The sequence below is a fragment of the Phaseolus vulgaris genome, chromosome 10, assembly GCF_000499845.2.
Source record: "Phaseolus vulgaris cultivar G19833 chromosome 10, P. vulgaris v2.0, whole genome shotgun sequence".
Lineage (NCBI taxonomy): Eukaryota > Viridiplantae > Streptophyta > Magnoliopsida > Fabales > Fabaceae > Phaseolus > Phaseolus vulgaris.
This window is the reverse complement of record NC_023750.2, coordinates 34,271,260-34,283,649: the sequence shown is the minus strand read 5'-3', so window position 1 is coordinate 34,283,649 and position 12,390 is coordinate 34,271,260. Positions and strand designations below refer to the sequence as shown.

Here is a 12,390-nt window from a genome sequence, read left to right as displayed (position 1 = left end):
AGAAGATTCCCGCAAAATTTAAGGATATTATTGATACGTAAGTAAATTATAAACTGAACTTTGTATATGTTACTAATTAACCATCTACCAACGAGGTTTTTTGTATTAACCAGTTCATGGCGTGGATATAACATCCTAAAAGGTCGATCAAGTTCAAATAATTTGAACTGGATAAGAATAAAGGTTTGTAATTTTTTTCTTTCTCTATTATCATTGTTTATCAATATACTAACATATTACTTTTTATTGAATTATAGTGTAATAAACAACCAGGAAGCTATGAGTGTGGCTATTACATTATGCAATGGATGATTACCATTATAAGACTAGGTGTTAAAAATGGTTGAAAAGATGTACTATATATGTTAAATCATTTTTATAATTCTTGAACATATATATATATATATATATATCTAAAAACTAATTTATGTCAACTTTTCAATGCAGTTATTCACAGAAGAAACACCAATGAATGAGGAAGGCATTTCATATGTTAGAGATTCTTGGTCCACATATTTCATAAATTTTTATAACTCTAGCATAGGTAAACAATAGTGGTTTTATTATATGTAATTTGATTACTTGTAAATGTACATTTTGATGATCTCAATTGATTACTATATTTCTGTATTTGTCTGGCTGGGTTTGATCATTATGGAGGTTATTAATTTATATGGTTTATGCACACTACAAACTGCACTTTAAAAAAAAACACTATTTACAAATGCGGTCATTTACCAAAACCGCATTTGTAAATGTGATTTACCTATTTACAAATGCGGTCATTTACCAAAATCGCATTTGTAAATGTGATTTACGAATGCGGTTATTACCAAGACCGCATTCGTAAATCTTAAACCCCTAAACCCTCATCCCTCATCCAGAATAATATACAAATGCGGTTATTTAAAATAACCGCATTTGTAAATCTAATTTATAAATGCGGTTCTATGACCGCATTTGTATATCTCCGATTTACGAATGCGTGCTGATCAAATGCGGTTCTATAACCGCATTTGTAAATGTAAAATAGCTGCATTTATTTTACATTTCTGCGCTAGTGTTAGTTTCAATTTGGTAGCAAAATCTTGATGGCTAATTAGATACCAATTTAGAAACTATTTAACAATAATAAAAACTAATTTAGAAATCAATTTCTTTTTTAGTTTCTAAAATGGTCTCTAATATAGTTACTATTGTAACTAATTATTTTTATCTCTAAAAATTGATTTTTATTTCGTGATTTTCTTAAAATGTTAATTCATAATAATATTATTTTAGGATAAAATAACAAACATGTCACCACTAAAAAAATTAAATAATAAAGATGCATGTCACTTAATTAAAAAAATAAATAATAAAATTTAATTGAAAATTATAAAAAGTTTAAATATTTAATAATTTTTTAATAAAACTTAATAAAAATACTTAAATTTATTTTGAAACTTCTACCTAATTCAATATTATTTCAAAGGTATTAGTCTCTTAAAATTGCGAATTAAACTCCACAATTGGATCTACCTGTTAGGAACTTACAATAGTTACGGTTTTTTTTTTTATATTATTAAAACAATTTACACACAAAATTTATGCAAAAAAACATGACAAAGGGATGCTTCACATGCAGGGCGGTGCCGACCACCAATCAATAAACTTATTTTACTTTTTCTTAAAACAATTACGTCTGAAAAGTATATAAAATTTGTACTTCTTTAGAAAAAGACGGTGGCCATATAAAATTTTAAATTACAGTAATATTTTAATGTAAAAAAATGTAAAATTATTTTAAAGTAATATTATTAGCATTTATAAGTGAATCATTACATAAGAAATATTATTCATTTTAAAATTCAAAATTAGTTTTATTTAAAAACTAAAAGAATGTATTAAAAATATCTTTAATCTCAACCTCTAAACCCTAAACCCTAACTACAAATTATTATTCTTATTCACACAAAAGAATCTTAAACAATTCACGAAATTGCAATAGAAAGAGTACGAAAGGGTCATAGCCATTGACTAGTAAGTTTAACTTGTTTTACAAGTTCTATAACAATCATGTTGACACTTTCAACTCTTATTGTCAAAACCACCTTCAACTATTACATGACAATGACATGACCCCATGCAACTCCAAATATGAAAACACAATGTTGGTTAAAAAGATCAGAAATTCACCAATTTGTTTTCATATAAGGAATGCACTTTATATACATTGGTTCCATAAACAATTATTTTTTATATTTTAATATATGATTTAGAGGATATTTAGTTACGTTAATAAATTAACTATTAGTCTATTTGATTATCATAAACTAATTTGATAAAGAAAAAAATATTTGGTAACATACTTAAAACAGTTTATTTTATAAGTTTTATAAGTCATAAACGATTTTAATTAGTTTGTAACTTTTACTTTTTTTATGTTATATTTCTTATTAATTTTAATTTGTTATCTCTTATTGTAAATTTTTAATTTTATAGAAATAATTAGTTATAATATTATTTTAGTATTTGTTGGATTATTTGTATATAGTTTAAATTAAAAATATTCAACAATACAAATTGAAGTAGTCAATATTTAAGTACCTAATACTATGAAAATTACACAATGAAAATTGTAAAAATAAATTAATATAACCATAGTTTAAATTGATAAATAAAATATTTAATTTTAGCCTCCATGTGCTGGATTTACTTCAAAGATAATTTTGATGTAGTGCTGAAAAATTGGTTAACCAAACTCAAAATGGTTGGGTCATGTTGACCTGCGTGGAGTATAGCTGGCTTGTGCTGAGTGGATTGAAAATGGTTGAATAAAATTATGTAGAAAAACTTTCAAAACTCTCTTATGCATAATTCCTTTGAGCGATTTTTTCTTAGTGATGGCCCTGTGAAACTATGGTTAAAAAGAAACTAAAATTTGAACAAACACTGAATTTTTTTTATATATGTTTAAGCTATATTTTAAAACACTTTATGCCTTGTATATATTTTATATGGGTGTTACATAACATAACATATTTTAAACTACAATCTACCCAAGCGAGGCAATGAAATGATATTCAATCCACAATTTCTTTTGTTATAACATGATCTGTTTTGGGAGTTTATTTTTTGGTCTATCATATCAAACTTGTTTTTGATAACTAAAGTTTTTAATAAATGACTCTCATATCTTTTATATTTTAAATAAAATGATATTTATTTCTTTTATTTTATTTAAAAATAATGTACTAACTAAAAGTTAAATAAAAAATAGTGAAAATTGAAAATAAAAGATTAATGTATTTATTATAGATAAAGAAATGGAATGATTTCACTATAGAAATATTATTCCTATATTTTATATCATCTTTCCGTCCACATATTGTGTGAAAACGGTTCTTGTAACATGCGTGTGAAAATTCGTGAATTCAACAACAATCCAAATATAATATATTTTAGTATTGAACTCACATTCTAATTTTAGAATTACATATAGAAAACACTTTAATTTTCAAGTAAAAACTCACAACCTTATATTATTATATTTAATGCCTGACCAAAATTAAATTTCTTAGGAGTTTACATAGTTTTCTTATATGTGTGTTGGAACATTAGAAATTCATGGTCAATGTCAACCTCTGGTTCTCTATACACGCTACGTAACAAACACCCTTTTGCATTTCTTAAGACTTCTTCATATCCAAAACCTCTATTTAAATCCAATCCTTTCATCCCAAACACTACTCAAAATCATTACACTATTTCTTACTTATTTTCTTGCACTGAATTGATCACATAGCTGTGTGCATATCTTGTTACGTACTCTAAAAAGTGTCATAGATATGGAGGCAAAACAACACAAACAACTCACCTTGGAGATCACAATTATGTCGGGAGAAAACATAAGTGTGGATCAAAATTCAGTGACAGAGATGAATGTTGTTGTTCGTGCAGAGTCTTTGAATTGTTGCAGAACCAAAATGGTGAATGGAGATGATGGAGTGCATGCATGGAATGAGAAATTATTGTTAGAGGTTCCTTCATATGCAAGATCTCTTACGTTTGAGGTCCAATGCAACAAATACAAAGAATTTCGTCCTGTTGGGGTAGCAAGGATTGCTCTTTCGGATCTACTTTGTGGAAAAAATAATAATGTTTTATCCCAAATGTTTTGTTACGGTTTGAGAAACTGGGAGGGTCGACGTAACGGTGTTATTCATTTCTGGGTGAAGGTTGTGGATAATTTATCTGCAGAAACAAAACAAGAGAAAGACATAAAGATGGTGAATTGTAGAGGAATTGAGAATGAAGTTACAGGGAGTGATGTTGTGATTGGCATTCCAGTTAATTGGTGCACAAACCAAATGGTTGTTTGAATTAATGTTGTTTTCTTAGGGATCCAAAAAAAAGAATGGTTGATGGGTACAACTATAGAAGTTGGGAACAATAGATTAATGATTTTTTAAATTAAGTATTGTGTGATTCCAAGTAATGCAAATAGTAGTACACTGAAAGTATTTATATTTTTTTATCGAAATAAATATTTATATAGAATTTTGATAGGTTGAGAATTCTACAGCATCAGATTACAAACGAAAGAGAAATATCTTATATAAGCCAAATCATATAATGTGTAGTTCTAAAAAGAACATTTTCCTATTTATTACATTCTTTCTTCGTTTCTTTAAACTATGCACTTCTATTCCCTATTAATTTGAGTATATATCTTGATTTTATTTTTAACTTCTCGATGAAAAGTTTTCCGTCAAAATAACACGTTTACATTTCTTCTCTAATTTTGTAAAAAAAAAATAAAAAAATTCACTTACCTTCTCTATAAATCGGGGCTATAGAGTCTCTTTCATTTAAAAAAAAAAACATAATTCTACTACATCGAACATATTTTACCTAAACTATATAAATATAACATTACAAAGCAGTTGCGGATGAAGATTTTGAACCTAAATAATTTACTTAAAAGAATATCAACATACTATATGATATATGAATTAATCTTATATATCACTATAAGAAAACAATCAAATAATAATTAATTTAAAAATAATAAAATAATTAATCATTATATCTAAATAAATTAGATATTATTTTATAAATTAAAAAATTATTAATATTTAAAATAAATTTTAAATTATTATTTAACATTAATTATTAATATTTTAGTTACTAACTACTTTAAAAATATTGGTCAATCTCAACCTAAAAGTTTTTTAGAAAATTATGAGTAATTGTCTAAAATAATTCATTAAAGTTTGACAAATGATGAACTAGTCAACTAGTTATGAACATAATTTGTTTTTCTCCAAACAAAATACAGTGTGAGCTTATGTTAATTTAAGTTGATATTTGGTTGTTACTTAGGTCTTGGTACGTAATGGTTTGACTTGTGAGTGAAGTCTTCTAACGCGTAAACCAAGTTTTGTGGTGACTGATATTATATTCTGCATTTTCCTTTGGAGTTCCATGCATCCTTCCTAATCATTTCTTGGGTTGCTACACCTTCAACTTCCAAGTTTATGTACCATAATTGCCTTATTTATTCATATGGCTATATAATTTTTTTGTATATAAAATCTGTAAAAACATTACGTAGTTTACATGGAAGAATGGTTCAAGGAATTGAACGTAGTAGGTAATGGAATATCTTAATAAATGGTTTGGTTTGCTCTTGTTGGTTCATGATGACTTTTAAGTACGTGTTGGGCAAGTTGGTGAAGGTCATTAAATGGACAGATTCAACCTTGGGGAATATCATTAATTAGCAAACCACTTCAGTGGAAGTCTTTTAACAGTGGAGAGAAGAGTGAAAGAGGTATTTAGTTTAAGGAAGACATATAGATTGCCCAATACATACTTGTTTACGAGGTTTTGTGATGTTAAGAATATAACGAAACTCCAAAAAGAATTGGATGCTTAATTAGAATAATTTTATTCATATTTTAAAGTTTTAATAATAGATTATTGGATTCTAATCGTGAATAAATCTACTATTTGAGTTTATTTTGATATTAATTATTATTTATGTTAAAATAAATAATTTAATATTTCTCAGAGTAAACAATGGTATAATAGAAGCGGCTAGACAGTTTGCATGAAGCGTCTACCATTACGAGTGGACCGAGTCACATGAAAATCCAAATTGCTTATTTCAATCAAAATGGAAAACAAAATTTGAGTTAAATTAAAGAATTAAATCTTTAATATCTCATAAACACAATTGGAAGTGAATCTTCTAAAGAGATATTCTCTTGAATTTTTTAAAATAAGAATCTTCGGTTAACACACACAAAATAGAGCAAATCTCCTTCAAATATATTGTTCAAGTAAATCTTCTTCAAAAATATCTCTTGCAACAACGTTGAGTTTAATTATAATGAATGCACAAATCTGAACGGATTTTAGAAACAAAATATTTCGAAGAGAAGCGAGAATGAGACCTGGAACTGAACGGGAAAGAAGATATTTGCTTCGTGTTTCAAAGTCGCACAACACACTTTAAACCTAATTTTATCTTCTTTTTGTATTTTTCTTGTTTTTTCTTTCGTATGGAAGGCTAAAACCTTTTGGGATCAATTGACATTGTTTATACTCTCTTCCCTCTGGTGTTTATGGTTTATCATCGTGTTAAATGACAATTATCAAAGCGCTATAAGGATAGGAAGCACTACAGTGTGTGTGAATAGCCCGCGATATAGAAGGAACGAGGATAACTATAGGTTGAAAGGTTACCAATAGGTTGTAAGGCATGGTTGAAAGAAAACATGAAGACAAATGATAAGCTATATCACATAACATTTATATCACATGACATTGGAGGAGGAGACAACAAAAGTAAAACACTACTATTGCAAATGTGACTTTAATGCTAATATTCTATCATATTCTAGTTCCTTGGTTGAATTTATGGAGAAAGTTAGCTTAGAGTTAAAATGCTTTGACACATACGGTTTGGGAGTAGGATTAGGAGTCTATGGAGATGTGGATCAAACGATAGAATCACTGGTGAATCCTAAAAATGGTAGGACATGACAGAGGATAGCAGAGAAAGCAACAACAACGAGAGGCAAAAATGAATGTTGCTTTGACTGTAATACTCAAGAAAAGCAATCATCTTGAGTTTCCATAATTCAAACTTTTCTCCCTTGTAAAAGGATAGATGGTTAATAGTTTGATCTTAAGAGTTCATAGAGTCTTTCAGGATCGTCTCCTGTTGCCTTGTTAAGAAATAACCTTAGAGGTTAGTTCTAAAACTAATTGTAGGTGCAATTGGCTTTAGAAATAGGGTTGAATGGAGCCTTTATACTATCTTTTTTACACTGGATAATTAGACTATCTTGTTAAATCATCTAATAGATTTTCTAACAAAAATATATAGTACGACTATCTAACAGATTGTTCACTAATATCGTGTAGTAAATCGTCCAATAGTGGGAATTAAAACAATAGTAGAAGTAAAGAGATATCAATACAAAAGATTTATCTTGATTCACCCCAAACTCGAGCTACGTCCAGTCCCCTTAAGCAACTGCTTAAGAGCTTCTACTAACCAATTAGTGATAACAAGTATTCTCAAATCTCTAGCATTGCATTGTCCCAATGAAAGAACTATGATCTTAAGGGACAAAGATGAATATAGTAGCCAAGAAGAAGAAACTAGTGAGAGTGAAGAAAATGAGAAAAAAAAGAAAGAAATAGAAAAGCCAAGTGAGGGGTTGTTTGAAAAAGAAGAAGAGGAATCTAGAAAGAATGAGGAATATCTTATAACAACCTCTACAAGCATAGTGAAAAAAGAATCCTTAAAGGGGGATTGCATAGGTAAATATGTAGTAGTTTATTTTGATGACTACCTAAGACACCTTAGGGAATTTTTCTTAGGGCTTAGAGTTAATAGTTTGTTTGCTAATAGTGATAAATGTACTTTTTGTGGTGATAGTGTAGTGTTTTTGGGTTTTATAGCTAACAAAAATGGGGTACATGTTGACCCCGAGAAAATCAAAGTCATCCAAGAATGGCCAACACTACAAAATGTAAGAGATGTTAGGAGCTTTCATGGTTTAGCAAGCTTTTATAGAAGATTTGTGCCTAACTTCTCAAGTCTAGCTTCACCACTCAATGAGTTAGTGAAGAAGGACACTCCATTTTGTTGGACCGAAAAGCAAGATCAAGCCTTCAAGAGGTTAAAAGCTCAACTCACTAATGCATCCATTCTAGGTTTACCAAATTTTGCAAAAACTTTTGAGTTAGAGTGTGATGCATCGAGAGTGAGCATAGGTGTTGTATTGTTGCAAGTGTTGATCTAGAGTGATCACATGCTTTGAAGAATCCAAATCTCATGTTTGATGCAAAGGCTGGAGTTGTTGCTGTGTCTAGGATAGAGTCTGGGTACATTTTTTGTGTAATCCACTCTTGATTGAATCTAAAGCTAAAGTGTTTTCAAATCTTTTAAGTTTAAAGTGTTTTTCAAACTAAGTGAAAAACAACCTGTTGTTTTGTCGAAACAACCGATTGTTTTACATTTAGGTGTTTTTGAAAAGGTTGAAAACTGTTTTGGTTGGTTGACTTGCTCTCAAACCAAAACAACCGATTGATTCGCTCTTTCAATCGATTGTTTTGTTAGTTAAGTGAGCTTTAAATGATTTTATAACAGAATGCGCTCCTGCTTTAAATGCTTTGACCATTCTTTGAAAGTTATAAATAGTTTGTTTAAGTTTTATAACAAACAATTAAGATAGAAAAACATATTTGAGTTTTTCAAATACAGCAAATAAGAAGTGATCATGGAGGAGAATTTCAAAATGAGAAATTCAGCAAATTCTATGAGAAGATGGAAATTCTGCACAACTTCTCTGCTCCAAGAACTCCACAACAGAATGGTGTAGTGGAAAGGAAGAACATATCCCTTGAAGAAGTAGCAAGAACAATGCTAATTGAATCTTCCCTACTCAAGTATTTTTGGGTTGATGTTGTTAGCACCTCTTGCTATGTGATGAATAGAGTGTTAATAAGGCCAATCTTGAAGAAAACACCCTATGAGCTCTTCAATGGAAGGAAACCAAGCATCAGTCACCTTAGAGTGTTTGGTTGTAGTTTGATGAAAAAGATGATCTTGGAATCTCTATTGGCTATTCCCTAAATAGTCATGCATATAGGATCTACAACAAGAGGATCATGACTGTAGGAGAATCTGTTCATGTGGTCTTTGATGAAGTTGATCGCAAAAGCATTCAAGTCTCAAAGAACAACATAGAAGAAGATGAGCAGAACATCAATATGGAGAAGCTGAATTGTTGTGCAGAAAAACAACCGGTTGAATGCTCGAAACAACCGATTGAAATTCTTCAGTAGGGTGAGTTGCCTAAAGAATGGAGAATTCCTAGAGATCTATCATTGGAGAACATCATTGGGCAGATAAAGGAGGGTGTTTCTACACGTAGCTCTATCTCAAACTTTTGCAGGCACACTGCTTTTGTCTCTCAAGTTGAACCAAAGTCTATTGAAGAAGCTCTCAAAGATGAAAAATGGGTGGAAGCTATGCATGAAGAGCTGAATCAGTTTGCTAGAAATGATGTATGGTTTCTGGTTCCTAAAACAGCTGAGATGAACATCATTGGATCTAAATGGGTTTTCAGAAACAAGCTTGATGAGGCTGGAGAAATTACAAGGAACAAGGCAAGGCTAGTTGCCAAAGACTACAATAAAGAGGAAGGGATTGACTATGGAGAAACCTTTGCCCCTGTTGCAAGATTGGAAGCTGTGAGGTTGCTGTTGGCCTTTTCTTGTATGAGTGGATTCAAACTCTTTCAAATGGATGTGAAGAGTGCTTTTCTCAATGGCTTCATCAATGAAGAAGTGTATGTTGAGCAACCACCGGGTTTTGAAAATCATCAACATCTTAATCATGTCTTTAAGCTGAAAAAGGCATTGTATGGACTTAAGCAAGCTCCAAGGCAGTGGTATGAGAAGCTTAGCAATTTCCTTTTGTCACATGGTTATGAAAGAGGAATGATTGATAAAACTCTCTTCATCAAGAAGTCAAATTCTCAAATTATCCTTGTGCAAATCTATGTTGATGACATCATCTTTGGTGCTACACAAGATAGTTTGTGTGAAGAATTTGTGGCAGCTATGCAAGGTGAGTTTGAAATGTCTATGATGGGGGAACTTTCTTTCTTTCTTGGATTCCAGGTCAAGCAAACAAAGGATGGAATCTTTCTATGCTAATCAAAGTATTGCAAAGAAATTCTCAAGAAGTTTGAAATGGAAAGTTGCAAGGAAGCAAGCACACCTATGCCTTCAAGCTGTTATATGGATGCAGATGCTGCTGGAAAAGGGGTAGATCAAACAAAATATAGAGGTTTGATTGGCTCATTGCTCTATCTCACAGCAAGTAGACCGGACATCATGTTTGCGATGTGTCTTTGTGCAAGATATTAAGCAAATCCAAAGGAATCCCACTTCAAAGCTGCAAAGAGGATTTTGAAATATCTCAAAGGAACAAAAAATGTTGGTCTATGGTATCCTTCTCACTCTCCTATACACTTAATTGGCTATTCAGATTCTGATCTTGCAGGGTGTAAGCTAGACAGAAAAAGCACAAGTGGTACTTGCCAGCTTCTTGGTTCAAGTCTCATTTCATGGCATAGTAAGAAACAAGCTTGTGTGACTCTATCTACTGCAGAGGCTGAATACATTGTTGTTGGAAGCTGCTGTGCACAAATTCTATGGCTTAAACAACAACTTGCAGATTTTGGATTGAAGATTAGCAAGGCCCTTTGATGCGTGACAACACAAGTGCCAAAAATCTTACCAAAAACCAGATTCGGCACTCAAGAACTAAGCACATTGAGATCCGCCGTCATTTCATAAGGGATCATGTGAACAATGGGGACTGTGAAGTGAAGTTCATCGAGACAAAACTGCAACTAGCTGATATATTCACAAAACCTCTACCAAAAGAAAGGTTTTTCTTTTTGAGAAATGAGTTATGTATTCTTGACTCTCAAAATCTTTCCTAAATTGTTTTATAACTGTTACAGTCTATTTGAGAAGACAAATAGGGGGAGAATTGATTGGTTCATGTGTGTCTTTCTCTGAAAATTGTTTCAAACTGCTGGAACTCTGAAATCAAAACTATTTTTTGCTTATGCTGACAGAAACAACTGATTGATTCGTGAAAATAATCGATTGTTTGTCTGATATACTGTTTTGTTTGTCTGATGTACTGTTTTGTAATTGTGATTATCCTAACCTGCTATTGTAGATACAATGCATTGTATATGTTTTGTCTATGCAGGTTCTGCTTCAGATTCAAACAAGTTCAACACAAGCAACCAGGGATTTGTCTTCATCAAATAGGGGGAGATTGTTGATCTAGAGTGATCACATGCTTTGAAGAATCCAAATCTCATGTTTGATGCAAAGGCTGGAGTTGTTGCTGTGTCTAGGATAGAGTCTGGGTAGATTATTTGTGTAATCCACTCTTGATTGAATCTAAAGCTAAAGTGTTTTCAAATCTTTTAAGTTTAAAGTGTTTTTCAAACTAAGTGAAAAACAACATGTTGTTTTTTCGAAACAACCGATTGTTTTACACTTAGGTGTTTTTGAAAAGGTTGAAAATTGTTTTGGTTGGTTGACTTGTTGTCAAACTATAACAACCGATTGATTCGCTCTTTCAGTCGATTGTTTGTTTCAAAATCCTAACTGAAACTGTTTTGTTAGTTAAGTGAGCTTTAAATGATTTTATAACAGAATGCGCTCCTGCTTTAAATGCTTTGTCCATTCTTTGAAAGTTATAAATAGTTTGTTTAAGTTTTATAACAAACAATTAAGATAGAAAAACAGATTTGAGTTTTTCACATATTGCTTTCAAGATTTAAGTTTTCATCTTTGAGCTTTGGTTTATCAAGAGAGAGTGGAATAGGATTACATCTGTATTGATTTCAGTTCATTCTGTAACAAGTGTAATTCGTTCTGAATTCTTTGTACATTCTGGTGTTGTAAAGCCAAAAAGGGTTGTGTGCTCTTGAGGTTGTCAAGATCAACATTCTTGGTGGGTGTGTTGAGCCAAAGGAAGTGTGTTTCTTGAGGGGATCAAGGTCACTTCTTTGGTGGTGTGTGTATGTAATCTGGTTTTGATTACTTAGTGGATTCCCCAGTGGTTTCTGGGAAACTGGATGTAGCTCTTGGTTTAAAAGTGAATCAGTATAAATTGTTTGTGCATCTCTCTCTTCCTTAAACTCTTTAAATTCAGTTGTTGTTGTTTTTAATGGTATAAACAACCGATTGTTTTTCTAGTGCTTTGCTGTTTTAAACTTTGTTTCTTGGCTAACTGAATTCCTAATCCGGTTTCTAGCAAAGAATTTCATTCTAGCTTAAAAAGTTTGC

General features: G+C 31.0%; 1 protein-coding gene across 1 annotated transcript; it reads left to right on the top strand.

Moving 5' to 3' along the window:
* The first annotated feature begins 3,746 nt into the window (after positions 1-3,746).
* On the top strand, positions 3,747-4,566 carry LOC137818726 (uncharacterized). The gene has a single exon (XM_068622304.1). The coding sequence runs from the start codon at positions 3,831-3,833 to the stop codon at positions 4,362-4,364; it is 534 nt and encodes a 177-aa protein (XP_068478405.1). The 5' UTR covers positions 3,747-3,830; the 3' UTR covers positions 4,365-4,566.
* Positions 4,567-12,390: the final 7,824 nt, after the last annotated feature.